Source organism: Bufo gargarizans, chromosome 1, assembly GCF_014858855.1.
Source record: "Bufo gargarizans isolate SCDJY-AF-19 chromosome 1, ASM1485885v1, whole genome shotgun sequence".
Classification (NCBI taxonomy): Eukaryota; Metazoa; Chordata; class Amphibia; order Anura; family Bufonidae; genus Bufo; species Bufo gargarizans.
The window spans coordinates 514,845,828-514,867,373 of record NC_058080.1 but is presented as its reverse complement, the minus strand read 5'-3'; the positions used below and the strand labels follow the sequence as shown (position 1 = coordinate 514,867,373).

General features: G+C 48.4%; 1 protein-coding gene across 4 annotated transcripts in view; it reads right to left on the bottom strand.

The window, feature by feature from the left end:
- The window catches only part of USP30 (ubiquitin specific peptidase 30), an 80,580-nt gene that overhangs the window by 13,501 nt on the left and 45,533 nt on the right, over window positions 1–21,546 (bottom strand). For all 4 annotated transcript variants that reach the window (XM_044275348.1, XM_044275349.1, XM_044275351.1 and 1 more), the window contains exons 6-9: window positions 16,489–16,531; window positions 15,468–15,562; window positions 8,656–8,715; window positions 567–653 (exon numbers count right to left, since the gene is read on the bottom strand). In XM_044275348.1, coding sequence (XP_044131283.1) covers window positions 567–653; window positions 8,656–8,715; window positions 15,468–15,562; window positions 16,489–16,531 — 285 coding nt within the window. The remainder of the gene's footprint in view (window positions 1–566; window positions 654–8,655; window positions 8,716–15,467; window positions 15,563–16,488; window positions 16,532–21,546) is intronic.

Here is a 21,546-nt window from a genome sequence, read left to right as displayed (position 1 = left end):
AGTAACTTTGGGACTTTTTTGGGACTCTACAAAAGTCCCAGTGATAAATCTGGAGTGAAACTCATTAACATAACTAACCACATCCATTTTTCAACCTAAAGTACTTTTGAAAACTGGTGTGAGCACTGTAAAAATGCAAAAAGGGCCAAAAGTGTTGTGCTAATAAACACAAAAAGTTGCAAAAGCCCTATACTGTGACATTTTAACGACAGAATTTTGTAGTGCAGGTCGTGATAAATTCCCCCTAATGTGTCTTCATTAAAGTTCATTCCCACCATTTAGTTTCTTGACCCAAAATGATTCTTTTCAGAATACATCTGTATAGGGGAGCTGTGTTTTTCTGCTAATGATCCTGGATGCTTTTGCAGGTAGCTGCAATGACGCAGGCAAGGAAAGCAGCCATGTTCCCTACCTCCATGGTAAATACGCCTTTGTGCACCCACTAGAAGCAGGCACTGATGTGGATACAATCAGCGCATCAAACTACATAAATATGGGAAAATAATGTGTCATTTTCTGCATACTGAATAATTACAGATTCCCGTATGTAAGCAAGCATAACTTACTTTGGTGCAGTTTTCACAGACAACATCCTTAACACTCTCAGTAGAGAAGAAATGCTGCAGGCAGTTATTGAGGGTAATGGCGCGGCCCTAGTGGAAGAATGAACCATATGTTTTCTTTTTAAAATAAAAATACACAGACCTTAAAATCATTGTCCCAAATATACACAAACCTATACATGATTTGCACATCCACATTGCTGGATGCATGGTCCCTGTATGCCAACATGCTGTCAGTATGTGCCGCATTGCATCTTGGGGGTGAATAACTCCATAATATGATATTCAATTGGGCAAGCCATGATTTTGCTGATCATTTTTGCACAGATTCTCACTGAAATATGTGCATGCATGATGCCTTAGGGTTCATGTTACACTTATCCTTATTAGATCCCTTTTGGTGGGTGTCTCTGGTCCGCCTCCTCGCCACTAGCCGGCGCATGCGCAGTAGCTACTGCGATGCCGTGCTCACAATGGGCATCGCAGTGCGCATGCCCCGGCAAAGCAATGGATAGCGCAAGCGCGTGATCTCGCTGCAGAGAAGGAGGACGAAAAGGAAGAGTGGGGCGGGCAGAGGAAGAGGCTGGGACGGGGATATGACGAAAAGAGGCAGAACAGCCTGGGCACCAACGAGGTGAACGCCGCCCCTGAGCACTTGCGAGCCCTCATTTACATATGAATAAAAGTCCGTTTTTGCCTTGGGGGAACTTCACAAGAAAACATCAAAAGGTACCATTAGAATCATAGACTGCTATGCTAAAGCGCTATGTAAGCGGTCTATAAGGACAAAATCTAGTGACAGATTCCCTTTAACTTGTTAAAGGGTCTCTGTCATCAGAAAAATCGTTATATACAGTGGATATACAAAGTCTACACACCCCTGTGACCTATAAACTGTACCACTCAATTTAAAAACAAACTGAAATCTTTTAGGTGTAGGGTAGAAAACAAAAAAAGCTAAAATAATGTGGGGATAACTGGGGATGTAGCTGTGTTCAGAATTAAGCAATCACATTCAAAATCATATCCACTGTAGCTGTCGAATGTCAGCAGAACATAACTGTATGACTTTTATCTCCCTGCCTGCCGCTAAATAATGACTTTTATAATATGTAAATGAGCCTCTAGGTCAGGGGTGACCAACCTGTGGCTCTTGAGCCGCATGCGGCTCTTTGCTTCTTCAAGTGCGGCTCTAGCTGTGGAGCCGGGAAGCAGTCAGGCGGCTCACTCTCCACCCCATGCTCAGATCTCTTTCCCTGATCGGGCACTGTTGCTACTTTGCAGCTCCAGCTCACTCTCCACTACGTCCTGATGCACACAGTGTGAGAACGTAGTACCTGGAGACATGGACTATGACCTGACGTTGTGCTCATCAGGTCACAGTGGAGAGCATGTCAGACCTGCAGAGTAGCAGGTGCCTGAGCAGGAGCCCAGTGCCTGATCAGGAGAGGGAAGAGATTTTTTTAAATTATAGAACTGAGCATGGGGGTCTGATCTAAGCATGGTGGGGGTCTGATCTAAGCATGGTGGGGGTCTTATTTGAGCATGGGGGGTCTTATTTGAGCATGGGGGTCTTATTTGAGCATGGGTTGGTCAGCATGGAGGGGGGGGGGGGGGGGCATCTGAGCACTGAGGGTCTGACACTAGGAGTCTGAGTTGTGATGTCTGATCCGAGCATTGGGGATCTTCTTTTGGGGGTCTGACTAATTTAGAGGTCTGATGAGGTTTGGGGATCTTATTTTAGGTCAGATAAGGATTGGGGATCTGATTTAGGAGTCTGGTCTGAGGTCTGATGAAAAATATATTTTTTCTTTTTTTCTTTGCTAATGAAAAATAAGAAAAACATTTTTATCAGACCTGAGATCAGATGAAAAATCTTTTTTTTCCTCTTATTTTTCTTTGTTAAAACCTAGTTGAATCTTGTAGGGCAAAAAATACGGTGAATCGCGTGAAAATGTATATCTTGTGGCTCCTGGTAGTCATAAGTAGTTTTTTTTGGGCTCTTTGTGTCTGTAAGGTTGGCCACCCCTGCTCTAGATGCTAGTGGAGAGTTGCTGCAGCACCTAGAGGCTCCGTCCTCTCACAGTTTGGCACGTCCTTGTAAAGGTGATTGACATCCTCGGACTCCTCCGTGCCCCGCAAATCCCGCGCCTGTGCCGTCCATTTTAGTATTAGGCGGAGGCGCAGTGAGTGAAGTACGCTCGCCTGCTGCCTTCACTCACTGCGCCTAATACTAAAATGGACGTCACAGGCGCGGGATTTGTGGGGCATGAAGAAGACCGAGGATGTCAATCACCTTTACAAGGGCGTGCCAAACGGTGAGAGGACGGAGCCTCTAGGTGCTGCAGCAACGTTCCACTAGCACCTAGAAGCTCATTTACATATTATAAAAGTCATTATTTAACGCGAACAGCGGCAGACAGGGAGATACAAGTCATACAGTTATGTTCTGTTGATATTAGCCCATCGCTAATGTCAGTCAGCTACATAATGATTTTTCTGATGACAGAAACCCTTTAAGGTATGCTGCAACTGTTTAAAGGGTTATCCCATTATTACGTAAATGAAACATACAGTACATGACAATTTTTTTTCTAACAAACCTAGAACCAGCCCTGTACCTCACATGGATCCAGAGATCCTTCCATTCATTGCTCCAGTTGCTCTGCTAGATATACTTCAAGCTGCCAGCTCAGGGGGCATGTCCTTTCCTTGGCAGTTCTCACTATCATAGCTAAGGGGCATGTCCTTTCTGCTGCAGCTCTCTCCCTATCACAGATTAGGAGGCATGTCCTTTCCTCTGCAGCTCTCTCCCATAACTGTCACAGCTAACAGAAGATACAGCTGTGGCAGATAAAGGATGGAACTGAGCATGTGCATAAACCTCAAAGGTGGACAGAGAAATAGGGAAAAGAACAAACAGCAGGTGGCACTATACAGACACATTTTGTTGAATATACTATACTATAATAAGGCTATGCTACATTTTTAATTACATGCAATTACAAATACTTTCATATGCTGGTTTTAAAATTGCTGAATATTTTTCATGGGACAGCACATCTAACTATTGCGTTTTGAGTGGCAATTAAGTACATTTGTTTGTGTTGTCACGATTGTGACGAACTGTTTCTAGGAAAAGGACATTATAATACCGAAATGAAAAACAGAGGGGGAGATAGTTTATTAATAATAATAAAAAAAAAAAAGCTTCTGGCTTTTACATGCCTTTATTCTGGATTCTATATATCCCTACTGAAGTTAAAGGGGTGTCTCACTTCAGCAAAAAGCATTTATTATGTAGAGGAAGTTAATACAAGACACTTACACATGTATTGTGATTGTCCAATATTACCGTACTTCCTTTGCTGGCTTCTTTCATTTTTCCATCACATTATACACGGCTCATTTCCATTGTTACGACCACCCTGCAATCCATCAGTGGTGGTCGTGCTTGCACATTATAGGAAAAAACACTCACCTACACCAAATAGTCCAGCGCTTTTTCCTATAGTGTGCAAGCTCGACCACCACAGCTGGATTGCAGGGTGGTTGTAAACCATGGAAACGAGCAGTGTATGTGATGAAAAAATGAATCCAGCCAGCAAAGGAAGCAATATGGACAATCACAATATAATTAGTAAGTGCCTTGTATTAACTTTGTCCACACGATAAATGCCTTTGCTGAAGTGAGACAACCCCTTTAAGACTGGAAAAAAACAGCCTACGATAAAGGAAGCTGTGGTTTTAGACACAGGATGCAATAGAAACCAAGCACATCTATGGTAAGCGCTTGAAATGTATTTTGTTGTAATCCACACTCTGTGTGACATCTAAACATTGCTCCAAGGGCTCTTTCACGCCACCAGTCTTGACTTCCCTTTTTCTGCTCCGTTAGAAATTAGCAAACTGTCCAACAGAGGAGTAGCATTCAGTAAATCCCGACTCAACAGCCTGCCCTCCACAACTTCTTCCACCACAGTGACATTTAGATATTGTCTCAGAAGAGTTAGGCAAGTTCCTGTAAACAAGGACGATTTCAAGTGACTCAACTCTAATTACTGCCTGGACTCTTCGAATGTTTATTCAAGTTGGTTGTTCAGGAATGAAGCCCGATTGGTGCTCCTGTATAACTGTTGTTATAGCTTGATTTCGCTTTATAAGACACACTTTTTGTCTCCCAAATGTGGGGGCAAAATGACTGTGTGTCTTATAAAGTGAATACTAGTAAGCGCTTCCATTATGGAAGGGCTCACAACTACGCATTAGGTGCCGGGAGCGGGGAGTGAAGCGCTACGAGCACTTCCAGCACTTGCCCTCCTTGGAGCCAGCACTGCACTGTCCTAACCCAGTGCAGTGTCAGGGCATAGTGAGCGCACTATAACCTGACACTGCACGCAGTCAGGGCCGGAGAAGACATGAGAGCACGACTGCTGCGGGAGATGGAGAGGAGTAGCGGCGCAGGAGAGGTAAGAGGAGTTTTTTTTTATTTTATTCTGATCTGAGGTCTGATGGTTCTGGTAAAGAACTCTGATTGGGGGGTCTGACAATGAGGGCTGATCTGAGGTCTGATATGGGGGTCTGATCTGATGTCCTGATATTTATGGGAGTCTGATCTGAAGATCTGATATGAGGCCTGATGAAAAATATTTTTTTCTTATTTTCCTCCTCTAAAACCTTGGTTGCGTCTTATCATCAGGTGTGCCTTATAAAGCGAAAAATAAGGTACTATATAGTCAATGTTTACCAAAGAAATGGGTCTATAAGATGCACACTTCAGAGGGTCATTGTTTGGTTTTAAAAAGACTACAATCGTGATCTCATATAGGGAGTCTAGTAAATGGCCGACATACACAGCGGTTTGGTAAATCTGTAATAATCCCAGTATCTCTACATATTTACTGTAGACTTCTAAGGGGATGCCATCAGACCCAGGTGATTTCCCGTTGGCCAAACCCTTTATTGCATAATTTACATCATCCAGCGTAATGTCTTTCTCTAAAAGGATTATGTTCTCCCCACTTAGACCTCATTCACACAACCATAAGCAGTCCATCCCTGTATTGCAGACCACAAACAAGGGTCAGTATTATACAGGCACTGGCCATGTGCATTCCATATCACAGATTAACTTGAATGGGTCCGCAATCCGCAAGATACTGAACGGAGTCATGGATCGGAAGCCAACGGAAGCGCTTCCATGGGCTTTTGGGTCCGTGTCTCCACACTGCAAAACATAGGACATGTCCTATCTTTTGTCATATATTGCAGATCACAGACCCATTCAAGTCAATGGGTCAACACGACCGATGCCCATGCATTGCCAACTGAAATTTACAGTCCGCAGCACAGCCACAAATTGCTTAAGTTCCTGTGAATGAGGCCTTAGAGCGGGAAAGGATATTTCTCTCAAATAGTTATGCAGTTTCTCTACAGAGTAGTCAGCTTTAGAAATATACAAATAATGGTAAAATTCCCGAAACCTATCGGCTATTGTGTTAACATCTGCTAACAGACCACCTCTTTAGTTTGATATATAGTTTTGTTGGAAAACATTCAGTAAAACTTGTAATTTATATGGGGTTATCTACTTTTTGCTACTGAACAGATGGCAGGGGTCCGAGGGGTGCGACAGTGGGCAGGTAAACAGATGAGCGCTGCTTTCTCTTCAAAAAGATGATCGGCAGGACCAGTGGATGTCGGGCCCCTGCCGATCTGATATTGCTGATCTACTATTGAGGATAGGTCATCAACAGTAAGATAGAAAAAACGTAAAGTTAGAAAAAACTGAGATATAAATGTGTAAATTACAAGTTTTACTAAATATTTTCCCACAAAAAATATATATCAATCTGCTCAGTTCCTCATGCTTTATGACATGCTGAATGGAGATTGCACTGCATTTTGTGGTGACAGATTCCCTTTAACCTGAAGGATACCGGAGGTTCTTTCGTTTCATTTTTCTTCCCTATCTTCCTTGAGCCATTTCCGTTCACATAGCTGTATGAGAGCTTATTTTTTGTGGGACAAGTTGTACTTTCTATTGCCACAATGTAGTGGGAAGCGGGAAAAAAATTCCAAATGGGGTGGAACTGTAAAAAAAACGCAATTCCTCCACCGTTTCACGGGTTTTGTTCACAACGGCGGTCCCTTTGTGGCAAAACTGACCCACATATTTATAGGTTTTTATGTCTAAATATCAAAATTTAAACTTTGGAAAAAATAAAAAAAAAATTTACATCACAATATTCTAACCCCCATAACTTTTTTTTTAATAGTTCTATCTACTGAGCTGTGTGGGAGAATCTGTAGTTTTTATTGATACTACTTTGGAGTGTATGTGACTTTTTGTGGGCAAGTGAAGCAATGAAAAAAGGGCAAATTGGCCATTTTTACCCTTTTTTTTTTTTTTACAACATTCGCGGTATTGGAAAAATATTTTAATAGTAAGGGTGTTTTTGTACGCAGTGATTCACATGATGCTTATATTTTCGGTTATTTATGCATTTTTATTTTTTTATTCTACAGTCAGGGGGTGATTTTTTAAAATATTCTTTTAACTTTTTTTTAAACGATTTTAAAGCTTGTATTTGAGCCTACAAAACCCTTTTTTATATTTTTTATTCTGAACCCTAATGAGTCTTTTAAAACACATGATTTGTACAGAATTGCTAAATTTCTTATGTTGGCCTGCCACCTCTTCAGAGAGACCCAGCGTATTGAAACCAATTACCAGCATCCCCATTGGCTGCAGAGGATGCCGGTAAGAAGCACTTCCAGGTTTTTCACCCTTTCGATGCTGTGATCTCACTTGATCATGGCATTTAAAGGCTTTAATGACCACAATCGGCATTATTGCCAGTCACAGTCATTAGCTGCGGGTCTCTGCTGGGGCCGGTGCAAGGATTTTTGCCAACACAAGCGAAGCTACATTTTGGCGCCCCCCCCCCCCCCCCACGCTTCTCCTCTCTGTGGTCCTGGTATCTTCTCTCTGCTTCAGACAATCTCTGATCTGAGGTTAATCAGACCTCAGATCAGAACCCCATGACATGCCATCAAACATCATCCCCCAGCCATCAGCCCCCAATGTCAGCCATCAGACCCCCATGTCACATTTCTCCCCCTCCATGTCACATTTTTCCGCCCTCCCCCAGGGTGCGCCCTAAGGCGGCCGCTTGGTCTGCCTTATGGTAGCACCGGCCCTGGAAACAGCGGAGACCCGCCGGCCATGACTGCCGCTGCACAGGGGCGCCATGACTGCACTTCGCTCCAGCGCCGTATATGTACGGCGCTGGTAGCGAACGGGTTAAACAGTACCAATTGCTACAAAACAAACTTCACAATCCCATCACCGCAGCATGTAGGCCCAACAATCCTAACACACTGGCAGGCTTAATCCAATAATTCCAGAAGATGTGGTAATAAAGGAAATTAATTTACATCCTTCGTTATTTTTATAGGGAAATATGTATTATTGGTGGACTTCTGCTCTTTAAATGAGTGTTCATTTACTTTTCATCGACTATCTAGAATATCTGATATTCTAGCATACATACATAGTAACATAGTTTATAAGACTGAAACCAGACATACATACATCCAGTTCAGCCTGTTATCCTGCAAAAATACATAAGGCAGAAGCCAATTTTCCTCATTTTGGGGGGGAACTAAATTACTTCTCAACTCTAATAAGGCAATCAGAATAATTCCCTGGATCAACGACCTATCTCTAGTAACAATAGCCTGTAATATTATTACACTCCAGAAATACATCCAGACCCCTTTTAGTGAGTTCACCATCACAACCTCCTCTGGCAGAGCGTTCCGTAGTCTCACTGATCTTACAGTAAAGAATCCTCTTCTATGTTAGTGTGGGAATCTTCTTTCCTATATATGTAGTGGATATCCCCTCATCTTATCTTATTGGCCTAGGCAGCAGCTGCCTGACACTACAGTTAAGCAAATATTGTTTTTAGGATAAGAAATTCTTCAGTACTATATTTTATTCAAATAGGTTTTTCTATGTATACATTACAAGAAGAGGCAACAACTTGGGAACTGTTTATGTCATCCACTGTCAAAACATACATACCCAAGATGCAGAGGGGATACTTAAGGACAGGCTGTCAAATGTGTCATATCTCATCGGGCTCTAAAAGAAAAGAGATATTACATAAAAATGTCACAAAAATGTTGGCTGTTCAGAGTTATCAGAAACATGACATATCATATGCCCACAAACTCCCATCTCTCTTAATCACAAAGGTTTCGAGATGGGAGCATGTAAAACACAAAGGGTTAACAGATGGGAGGGTATAAATCATCTTTATGACTTCAGTCATCTAAAAATCACATGTGATTTGCATATAGTTTGCATTCACATACTGTCACGGACATCCCCGCAACAGTGAGCAGCAGGAGATCTTTGAGACTGGCAACATGTGGTTTGGTTTGACATGTTTACCTTGTGAATCAGTAGGTGTCTGGGTTGTTTCTGGTACTGGCCAGACCCTTAACCTCTCCAGGTGTTGCAATTGTGGTCATTTAATTTTGTCTATTTTTAGTTTTCTCTCCCACAATGCTGTGTGGTTTATAGCTTCAGTTGGACCTGTGGATAGCTGGTGTTTGGATCTTGGCTGAGTTCCTGGTGCTGCCATAGTTTCTTGGAATTTAAAGGGGTTGTCCGGGGTAAAAGCTTAACCCGGACATACCCGTACTTTCACCCAGGAAGCGCCCCCTCCCCCGATGTTTGCATCAGAGCATTTCATGCTCCGATGCTCTCCCTTGACCTGCGCTGGATCGCGCGGGTCAAGGGCTCTTATTTACAAGAGCACACTGCCGGGCGGAGGCTTCCGCCCAGCAGTGTGTTCGGTGACATCACAGTTTCTGATTGGCGGGCTTTTAGCGCTGCCCTAGCAGTTTTACTGGCTAGGGCAGCGCTAAAGCCCGCCGATCAGTGATGTCACGGAAACTGTGTCTCTGGAGGCTGCGTCTCTTGCCATACGCATTGATAGACGCCTGAGAGAAAGATCTAGGGGCCCTCACTCTCAGGACGTACTATCACATGATGTATTGTCCTCATCTGACACTTTGGGTGAAGATACTCCTAAGTTTAGGTCTGGGGACGAACCCATGCAGTTAAGGAGAGCTACACCTGAATCCGCTTTTAAGCATACTGGTCGTAAGAAGGGAGTCTGTGTTTTCTGCGGACGGGAGGGACATTTTATCAGAGTATGTCCATACATTCAGCGTAAAAAGATGTTTAATTCCCATCTGACTCTTGGAGGGGTAAGAGGAGAGTCAGAAAATGTGCATTTGTCTTTGACTGGTAGTACCCGATTTCTCCTGAATGCGGAGGTGGCGCTAAAGTAAAAAACTGTGGGATTGAGGTGTTTAATCGACAGCGGGGGAGGAGTGAACCCGATTGATGCGCAGTTCGTCTGTAAGCACGGGTTGTCACCGAGTGCATTAGAGAAAAGTATTTCTATTTTTGCTATTGATTCTGCACCTCTAGCTCAGAAGTGTTTATGGCAAGTGGTGCATGATATCACATTAAGAATGGGTGACTATCATCAGGAATTTATCTTGTATTTTGTGTTGGAGGGTCTCCCTGCTCCGGTGGTTTGGGTTTTTCCGTGGTTGAGCAAGCACAATCTAATCTGGCAAGCTAGACAGATTCCTAATCGGGGTGATTATTACGTTGACAATTGTCTTAAAGGGGTATTCCCACTTCATTAAATAGGGTTACATTAAATCATTGCCCCCCACTGAACATTTCTTATTATACATGTAATAAAAAAAAAAAAAAAAAAAAACATACCATTCGGCATAAAAATGCTCCTTTCACTCCCCTGTGTTTATGCTAGTATCCCATGGATACGGCCACATATCGCCAGCTGCATCCATGGGCCGCACCTGCGCACCACATCCTAACCTATCCAGCGGCCGGCCTATGCTGTAAAATGTGAACGCACACGTCTTCAGCAGTATCGGGCGGCCAGTCAGTGGAAGTAGAGATGGGAAGTTCGGACCTGTACACACAGAGCTTCGCTACATGCTATACTAATGCCGCCCCGCCCCCCCCCCCCCGGACGGACTTGTCAGGAGACAGGGAGCTGCAGAGCAGGAACCCTGGCAGGGACTCTGTGACACGATTCTTTTAAAGAGGACCTTTCACTAGTTTAAAAACTAAAAATGAACTATATCAGTGGGCAGAGCGGCACCCAGGGGCCAAAAGTTTTGAGAATGACACAAATATTAGTTTTTATAAAGTTTGCTGCTAAACTGCTTTTAGATCTTTGTTTCAATTGTTTCTGTGATGTAGTGAAATATAATTACACGCACTTCATACGTTTCAAAGGCTTTTATCAACAATTACATGACATTTATGCAAAGAGTCAGTATTTGCAGTGTTGGCCCTTCTTTTTCAGGACCTCTGCAATTCGACTGGGCATGCTCTCAATCAACTTCCGGGCCAATTCCTGACTGATAGCAACCCATTCTTTCATAATCACTTCTTGGAGTTTGTCAGAATTAGTGGGGGTTTGTTTGTCCAACCACCTCTTGAGGATTGACCACAAGTTCTAAATGGGATTAAGATCTGGGGAGTTTCCAGGCCATGGACCCAAAATGTCAACGTTTTGGTCCCCGAGCCACTTAGTTTTCACTTTTGCCTTATGGCACGGTGCTCCATAGTGCTGGAAAATGCATTGTTCTTCACCAAACTGTTGTTGGATTGTTGGAAGAAGTTGCTGTTGGAGGGTGTTTTGGTACCATTCTTTATTCATGGCTGTGTTTTTGGGCAAAATTGTGAGAGTGAGCCCACTCCCTTGGATGAGAAGCAACCCCACACATGAATAGTCTCAGGATGCTTTACTATTGGCATGACACAGGACTGATGGTAGCGCTCACCTTTTCTTCTCCGGACAAGCCTTTTTCCTTATGCCCCAAACAATCGGAAAGAGGCTTCATTGGAGAATATGACTTTGCCCTTAGTCCTCAGCAGTCCATTTACCATATTTTCTGCAGAAGATCAATCTGTCCCTGATGTTTTTTTTGGAGAGAAGTGGCTTCTTTGCTGCCCTTCTTGACACCAGGCCATCTTCCAAAAGTCTTCGCCTCACTGTGCGTGCAGATGCACTCGCACCTGCCTGCTGCCATTCCTGAGCAAGCTCTGCACTGGTGGCACTCCGATCCCGCAGCTGAATCCTCTTTAGGAGACGATCCTGGCGCTTGCTGGACTTTCTTGGACGCCCTGAAGCCTTCTTAACAAGGATTGAACCTCTTTCCTTGAAGTTCTTGATGATCCTATAAATTGTTGATTGAGGTGCAATCTTAGTAGCCACAATATCCTTGTCTGTGAAGCCATTTTTATGCAACGCAATGATGGCCGCACGCGTTACTTTGCAGGTCACCATGGTTAACAATGGAAGAACAATGATTTCAAGCATCACCCTCCTTTTAACAGGTCAAGTCTGCCATTTTAACCCAATCAGCCTGACATAATGATCTCCAGCCTTGTGCTCGTCAACATTTACACCTAAGTTAACAAGACTATTATTGTAATTATCTCAGCAGGTCCTTTAATGACAGCAATAAAATGCAGTGGAAAGTTTTTTTGGGATTAAGTTAATTTTCATGGCAAAGAAGGACTATGCAATTCATCTGATCACTCTTCATAACATTCTGGAGTATATGCAAATTGCTATTATAAAAACTTAAGCAGCAACTTTTCCAATATTTATGTAATTCTCAACACTTTTGGCCACGACTGTACACGAGGTGCAATTTTTGGGATACCTGTTGTCGTCTTCGGGTTTTCGAATGGATCCGGAGAAAGTCCGTGCTGTATTGGACTGGGATCAACCCGAAAATTTAAAGGCTCTTATTCGGCTTTTGGGGTTCACCAATTATTACTGAAAATTTATTCAGAACTATTAGGACAGAGGTGAAACCCTTAACTGACTAAGAAAGGGACAGATGTCTCAGTTTGGTCTGATTCGGCGTTGCAAGCTTTTTCTGCAGTCAAGGAATGCTTCTCTTCTGCCCCTATATTGGTGCAGCCGGATGTATCACAACCTTTCATTGTGGAAGTGGATGCGCCTGAGGTGGGAGTAGGATCAGTTTTATCACAGGCCCAGTCACCTGGTAAATGGCGTCCATATGCCTTTTTCTCTAATAAACGAAACAAAAAAACAAACAAAAGACTCTTCCGCAGAGAGAAATTACAATGTGGGTAACAGAGTTACTGGCTATTAAGTTGGCTTTCGAGGAATGGCGTCATTGGTTGGAAGGACCGATTCATCCAATCACAGTCTTCACAGATCACAAAAACCTGGCTTACCTGGAGTAGGCTAAACTGAACCCGAGGCAGGCCACATGGTCTTAGTGAAATTGAATCTGGTGAGAAACAGTCACTTATCGTCCTGGGGTTAAGAACGTCAAGGCAGACGCTTTGTCACGAAGTTTTCCTGGAGGTGGTGATTTTGAAAATCAGAATCCTATTCTATCGGAAGGGGTGGTGATATCCGCTCTATACCCTGACCTAGAGGTGAAGGTGTTAGAGGCCCAGGTAGACACACCAGATTCTTGCCCCTCTGGGAAATTGTTTGTGCCATCGGAATTGTGTTACAAGGTGTTTGAGGAACATCACTGTACAGTGCTTATGGGACACCCTGGGAGCAGATCTACTGCCGACCTCATCTCTCGTAGATTCTGGTGGCCAGGATTGCGTAAGTGTGTTGAGGACTATGTGTCAGCCTGTAGTGTCTGTGCACGTGTTAAGGTGATACATACTCAGCCTTCCGGATCCCAAATTCCGTTGCCCATCCCATCCAGACCATGGACTCGTATATCTATGGATTTTATCACTGATCTGCCTAATTTGTTAGGAAAGACAGTTATTGGTGATGGTTGATCGTTTTAGTAAAATGTCTGGCCTACCTAATGCTAAAACACTTGCTCAAGTGTTTGTTGATAACATTGTGAAACTCCATGGCATTCCCTCTGACGTGGTTTTGGATCGTGGGACTCAGTTTATGTTCAGATTCTGGAAGGCGTTCTGTACTTGGCTTGGGGTAAAACTGTCTTTTTCTTCGACTTTTCATCCTCAGTCCGACGGAGCGCACTAATCAGAGCCTGGAAACTTACTTAAGATGTTTTGTCTCTGAGAACTAGGAGGAGTGGTCCTCATTTTTGTCTTTGGCAGAATTTGCCATAAATAAGCGTAGACAGGAGTCTACTGGCAAGTCGCAGTTTTTTGGGGCATATGGGTTTCACCCACAGTTTGGCACTTTTTCTGGTTCAGATACTTCTGGTATTCCGGAGGAGGAACCTTTTTCGTCATCATTATCATTAAGACATTAAGTTCAAGGTACCTTCTTGGAAGTTGGGTCCAAGATTTATTGGTCCATATAAGATCACGGCCATTATTAATCCTGTAGCTTTTCGCCTTGAACAACCTCAGGTTCTGAAAATACATAATGTGTTTCATAAATCTTAGTTGAACAGATATGTTGAACCTTTGGAGCGGTCTTCCTTGCCACCCGCTCCTTTCATGGTGGACGGTAGTTTCAAATTCCAGATCGCCAAAATAATTGACTGTCAAGCTCTCCATAGATCTCTTCAGTATCTTGTTCACTTAAATGGTTATGGACCCGAGGAGATGATGTGGGTGCCGGCACCTGACGTAAATGCCAGTCGTTTGGTGAAAGCTTTTCACAGGTCTCACCCGGATAAGGTCGGTCCTGGGTGCCCGGAGGTCACTCGTAGAAGGTGGGGGGGGGGGGGGGGGGGGTACTGTCACGGACGTACCGAGACATACTGATGTCCCTGCGACAGTGATCAGTGAGCGGCAGGAGATCTTTGAGACTGGAAACACGTGGTTTGGTTTGACAAATGTTTACCTTGTGGATCAGTTGGTGTCTGGGTTGTTTCTGGTACTGGCCACACCCTTAATCTCCAGGTGTTGCAATTGTGCTAATTTAACTTTGCCTATTTATAGTTGTCTCTCCCACAATGCTGTGCGGTTTGTAGCTTCAGTTGAACCGGTGGATAGCTGATGTTTGGATCTCGGCTGGGTTCCTGGTGCTGCCATAGCTTCTTGGAAGTTAAGTGTTAACATTCCCTTTGTATTTTGGCTTTTCTGTGTGTTGCATTTCCTTGCTGCTTTGTATTAGGCCTTAGGGAGACTCCCGTTCATCCTTCCTTTTGGAGGATCAGGATGTCTCATTCCTGTCATTATTTCCAGGGTCCGTTATGGTTAAATAGGACTTTAGGTACTCCTGTGTATGAACTCACCTACCTATGGGGTCTTTTCATACTGGTAGTCAGTCAGGGCTTTGATTAGGGTTTTCACTAGGAGGTGTCCATCTTCCGTCCCTAGTTTTCAGGCCTCATTTCCTTTTCCCTTTCCCTCCTATGTTCGGTGTGGGGGATTTTCCTCCCACACTAGAGCGTGACATATACTCCACGTTTTTGCAAATCACATTTCCTTTTCCTCAAAAGGAATGAGACATTGTATGCGGATTAATTAGCTATTCCAATCTATAACATAATGGCATATCGCTGGCATATGAAAAAACTTTATGATCAGTGGGGGTCTTCCATTTGGTACCCTGACCAATCCTGAGAATGAAGGGACCGAAGCACAGATTCAGTTTTGTCTTTCTTTACAGATTTTTCCTGCAAAGTGGTGCTTCTGGTCAACCAGACTAACTGGGAATTACAGCACGACCCTATTCAAGTGCAATGCAGCCTATTCATCCACAGAATCGGTGGAGGTCCCACAAGAAGGACCTCTAGGGAAATGCCATATGAAGATGAGAATACCTCTAAAGCTTTAAATGAGGGTTTTGAAAACTATCAGCTTGCAAATAATGAAGACATATGGGAGATGGTTCTTACCTGGTGCTGGCAGTGTTTGCATATCATGTTACTGGTTAGTCTTCCATGAAAAGGGTGATGAGATTTCCACTGCCGGGGAATGGGGTTTAACATGCCTAAATAGGAGACCAATTACTTTAGCCTTGCTACTTATTTTCTTTATTCATTATTATTCAGTGATTAGAGAGACACTAAATATTCCCATCCTTTATATAATGAACCAGGGCCGATTCTAGGGGTGGGCGGGACGGGCGGCCGCCCGGGGCGCTGTCAGAAGCAGGGGGCGCCCGTTGAGGTAAAAAAAAAAAAAATCGTTATGAAGGTAAAGGATCGGGCGGCCGGCCGGCGGCGCCCCTCATGCTGAGCCTCCTGAGCGGCCGGCTCAGTGCTGCGCAGCCTGCCTGCGCTGCAGACTGCTGAGTTGTTAGTGTAGCGTGGCCGAGCTCTGTTCGGTCCGGCCCGGGGTACAGGAGCATTTGTTTCTTGTACCCGGCCGGACTGAAAGGAAGTGCACACTAAGTGAGCACTTCCTGTCAGCCGGGTACAGGAAACAAAAGCTCCTGTACCGCGGAGCGAACAGAGCTCGGCCACGCTACATTAGAGGTGACATTGACAAGGGGGAGGAAATGGGGGGGGGGGGGGGGGAGTAGTAGACTGAGAGTGACAAGGGTGGGGGGGGGGGGGGGGAGTAGTAGAATGAGAGTGACAAGGGAGGGGGGGGGGGGGGAGTAGTAGAATGAGAGTGACAAGGGAGGGGGGGAGTAGTAGAATGAGAGTGACAAGGGGGGTGGGGGGGGAGTAGAATGAGAGTGACAAAGGGGGGGGAGAAGAGAGTGACAAAGGGGGGGGAGAGAAGAGAGTGACAAAGGGGGGGGGAGAAGAGAGTGACAAAGGGGGGGGGGAGAGAAGAGAGTGACAAAGGGGGGGGGGGGAGAAGAGAGTGACAGTTTTTTTTGACACTCGCCCTGAGAGAAATTTTACCTAGAAACTGCACTGTAATGAACAAATATAATTTGTGTAGCAGAGGTCTAGCAGAACGTACCTTGGGTCCTGCAGTGAATTTGCCGCTCAGTGCTCTGAGGAAGCTGTAATAAAAATAAGCTATATATTAGGGCTGCACGATATATGGGAATTTTGGGCGATTGGGATTACGGCCCTAAAAATTGCAATAACGATATGCGATGCAATATTTTAAAAGGGAATTGTGCTAGAGGTCCATTTGCTTGGATTTTCACGGCAAAAGCACACACAAATTACTGATAATGCTGAAATGTAGTTATGCTCAACTCAAGAACTGGAAATGCACAGTGTTTTTCAAAATAAAACTTTTACTAAAGTAAATAACATATTTGCATTACTGCAAAAGTACAAAATACAAAACTTGCCATTTTCCTAATAACCACTGCACTGAACAGAACAGATAAATAAAATAGAATAGATATAAGAACGTGTTCATTAAAATAAGATTTTCCGAACACTGAACAAACAGGAACTTTTTAAAGAACACCATAGTCAGGCAGCAGCAATATAAGGTAATATACCATATTTTTCGCCCTTTAAGACGCACCTGACCATAAATCGCACCTAGGTTTTTGAGGAGGAAAATAAGCCAAAAAAATATTTTGAACCAAAAAGGTGAGCTTTTGGTGGGTTTTGAACTAATGGTGGTCTGTGGGCGACACTGCTATGGGGGGGGGGGGGGGGGGGGGGAATCTGTGGGCGACACTGCTATGGGGGGGGGGGGGGAATCTGTGGGCGACACTGCTATGGGGGGGGGGGGGGAATCTGTGGGCGACACTGCTATGGGGGGGGGGGGGGAATCTGTGGGCGACACTGCTATGGGGGGGGGGAATCTGTGGGCGACACTGCTATGGGGGGGGGGGAATCTGTGGGCGACACTGCTATGGGGGGGGGTCTGTGGGCGACACTGCTATGGGGGGGGTCTGTGGGCGACACTGCTATGGGGGGGGTCTGTGGGCGACACTGCTATGGGGGGGGTCTGTGGGCGACACTGCTATGGGGGGGGTCTGTGGGCGACACTGCTATGGGGGGGGTCTGTGGGCGACACTGCTATGGGGGGGGTCTGTGGGCGACACTGCTATGGGGGGGGTCTGTGGGCGACACTGCTATGGGGGGGGTCTGTGGGCGACACTGCTATGGGGGGGGTCTGTGGGCGACACTGCTATGGGGGGGGTCTGTGGGCGACACTGCTATGGGGGGGGTCTGTGGGCGACACTGCTAGGGGGGGTCTGTGGGCGACACTGCTATGGGGGGGGTCTGTGGGCGACACTGCTATGGGGGGGGTCTGTGGGCGACACTGCTATGGGGGGGGTCTGTGGGCGACACTGCTATGGGGGGGGTCTGTGGGCGACACTGCTATGGGGGGGGTCTGTGGGCGACACTGCTATGGGGGGGGTCTGTGGGCGACACTGCTATGGGGGGGGTCTGTGGGCGACACTGATATGGGGGGGGTCTGTGGGCGACACTGCTATGGGGGGGGTCTGTGGGCGACACTGCTATGGGGGGGGTCTGTGGGCGACACTGCTATGGGGGGGGTCTGTGGGCGACACTGCTATGGGGGGGGTCTGTGGGCGACACTGCTATGGGGGGGTCTGTGGGCGACACTGCTATGGGGGGGGTCTGTGGGCGACACTGCTATGGGGGGGGTCTGTGGGCGACACTGCTATGGGGGGGGTCTGTGGGCGACACTGCTATGGGGGGGGTCTGTGGGCGACACTGCTATGGGGGGGTCTGTGGCGACACTGCTATGGGGGGGGTCTGTGGGCGACACTGCTATGGGGGGGTTCTGTGGGCGACACTGCTATGGGGGGGGTCTGTGGGCGACACTGCTATGGGGGGGGGTCTGTGGGCGACACTGCTATGGGGGGGGTCTGTGGGCGACACTGCTATGGGGGGGGTCTGTGGGCGACACTGCTATGGGGGGGGTCTGTGGGCGACACTGCTATGGGGGGGGTCTGTGGGCGACACTGCTATGGGGGGGGGTCTGTGGGCGACACTGCTATGGGGGGGGTCTGTGGGCGACACTGCTATGGGGGGGTCTGTGGGCGACACTGCTATGGGGGGGGTCTGTGGGCGACACTGCTATGGGGGGGGTCTGTGGGCGACACTGCTATGGGGGGGGTCTGTGGGCGACACTGCTATGGGGGGGGTCTGTGGGCGACACTGCTATGGGGGGGGTCTGTGGGCGACACTGCTATGGGGGGGGTCTGTGGGCGACACTGCTATGGGGGGGGTCTGTGGGCGACACTGCTATGGGGGGGGTCTGTGGGCGACACTGCTATGGGGGGGGTCTGTGGGCGACACTGCTATGGGGGGGGTCTGTGGGCGACACTGCTATGGGGGGGGTCTGTGGGCGACACTGCTATGGGGGGGGTCTGTGGGCGACACTGCTATGGGGGGGGTCTGTGGGCGACACTGCTATGGGGGGGGTCTGTGGGCGACACTGCTATGGGGGGGGTCTGTGGGCGACACTGCTATGGGGGGGGTCTGTGGGCGACACTGCTATGGGGGGGGTCTGTGGGCGACACTGCTATGGGGGGGGTCTGTGGGCGACACTGCTATGGGGGGGTCTGTGGGCGACACTGCTATGGGGGGGTCTGTGGGCGACACTGCTATGGGGGGGGTCTGTGGGCGACACTGCTATGGGGGGGGTCTGTGGGCGACACTGCTATGGGGGGGTCTGTGGGCGACACTGCTATGGGGGGGGTCTGTGGGCGACACTGCTATGGGGGGGGTCTGTGGGCGACACTGCTATGGGGGGGGGGTCTGTGGGCGACACTGCTATGGGGGGGGGAATCTGTGGGCGACACTGCTATGGGGGGGGTCTGTGGGCGACACTGCTATGGGGGGGGTCTGTGGGCGACACTGCTATGGGGGGGTCTGTGGGCGACACTGCTATGGGGGGGGTCTGTGGGCGACACTGCTATGGGGGGGTCTGTGGGCGACACTGCTATGGGGGGGGTCTGTGGGCGACACTGCTATGGGGGGGAATCTGTGGGCGACACTGCTATGGGGGGGAATCTGTGGGCGACACTGCTATGGGGGGGGTCTGTGGGCGACACTGCTATGGGGGGGGTCTGTGGGCGACACTGCTATGGGGGGGGTCTGTGGGCGACACTGCTATGGGGGGGGTCTGTGGGCGACACTGCTATGGGGGGGGTCTGTGGGCGACACTGCTATGGGGGGGGTCTGTGGGCGACACTGCTATGGGGGGGGTCTGTGGGCGACACTGCTATGGGGGGGTCCTGTGGACGGCACTGCTATGGGGGTCCTGTGGACGGCACTGCTATGGGGGTCCTGTGGACGGCACTGCTATGGGGGTCCTGTGGACGGCACTGCTATGGGGGTCCTGTGGACGGCACTGCTATGGGGGTCCTGTGGACGGCACTGCTATGGGGGTCCTGTGGACGGCACTGCTATGGGGGTCCTGTGGACGGCACTGCTATGGGGGTCCTGTGGACGGCACTGCTATGGGGGTCCTGTGGACGGCACTGCTATGGGGGTCCTGTGGACGGCACTGCTATGGGGGTCCTGTGGACGGCACTGCTATGGGGGTCCTGTGGACGGCACTGCTATGGGGGTCCTGTGGACGGCACTGCTATGGGGGTCCTGTGGACGGCACTGCTATGGGGGTCCTGTGGACGGCACTGCTATGGGGGTCCTGTGGACGGCACTGCTATGGGGGTCCTGTGGACGGCACTGCTATGGGGGTCCTGTGGACGGCACTGCTATGGGGGTCCTGTGGACGGCACTGCTATGGGGGTCCTGTGGACGGCACTGCTATGGGGGTCCTGTGGATGGCACTGCTATGGGGGTCCTGTGGATGGCACTGCTATGGGGGTCCTGTGGATGGCACTGCTATGGGGGTCCTGTGGATGGCACTGCTATGGGGGTCCTGTGGATGGCACTGCTATGGGGGTCCTGTGGATGGCACTGCTATGGGGTCCTGTGGATGGCACTGCTAGGGGGGTCCTGTGGATGGCACTGCTATGGGGGTCCTGTGGATGGCACTGCTATGGGGGTCCTGTGGATGGCACTGCTATGGGGGTCCTGTGGATGGCACTGCTATGGGGGTCCTGTGGATGGCACTGCTATGGGGGTCCTGTGGATGGCACTGCTATGGGGGTCCTGTGGATGGCACTGCTATGGGGGTCCTGTGGATGGCACTGCTATGGGGGTCCTGTGGATGGCACTGCTATGGGGGTCCTGTGGATGGCACTGCTATGGGGGTCCTGTGGATGGCACTGCTATGGGGGTCTGTGGATGGCACTGCTATGGGGGTCCTGTGGATGGCACTGCTATGGGGTCCTGTGGATGGCACTGCTATGGGGGTCCTGTGGATGGCACTGCTATGGGGGTCCTGTGGATGGCACTGCTATGGGGGTCCTGTGGATGGGCACTGCTATGGGGGTCCTGTGGATGGCACTGCTATGGGGGGTCCTGTGGATGGCACTGCTATGGGGGTCCTGTGGATGGCACTGCTATGGGGGTCCTGTGGATGGCACTGCTATGGGGGTCCTGTGGATGGCACTGCTATGGGGGTCCTGTGGATGGCACTGCTATGGGGGTCCTGTGGATGGCACTGCTATGGGGGTCCTGTGGATGGCACTGCTATGGGGGTCCTGTGGATGGCACTGCTATGGGGGTTCCTGTGGATGGCACTGCTATGGGGGTCCTGTGGATGGCACTGCTATGGGGGTCCTGTGGATGGCACTGCTATGGGGGTCCTGTGGATGGCACTGCTATGGGGGTCCTGTGGATGGCACTGCTATGGGGGTCCTGTGGATGGCACTGCTATGGGGGTCCTGTGGATGGCACTGCTATGGGGGTCCTGTGGATGGCACTGCTATGGGGGTCCTGTGGATGGCACTGCTATGGGGGTCCTGTGGATGGCACTGCTATGGGGGTCCTGTGGATGGCACTGCTATGGGGGTCCTGTGGATGGCACTGCTATGGGGGTCCTGTGGATGGCACTGCTATGGGGGTCCTGTGGATGGCACTGCTATGGGGGTACCTGTGGATGGCACTGCTATGGGGGTACCTGTGGATGGCACTGCTATGGGGGGACCTGTGGATGGCA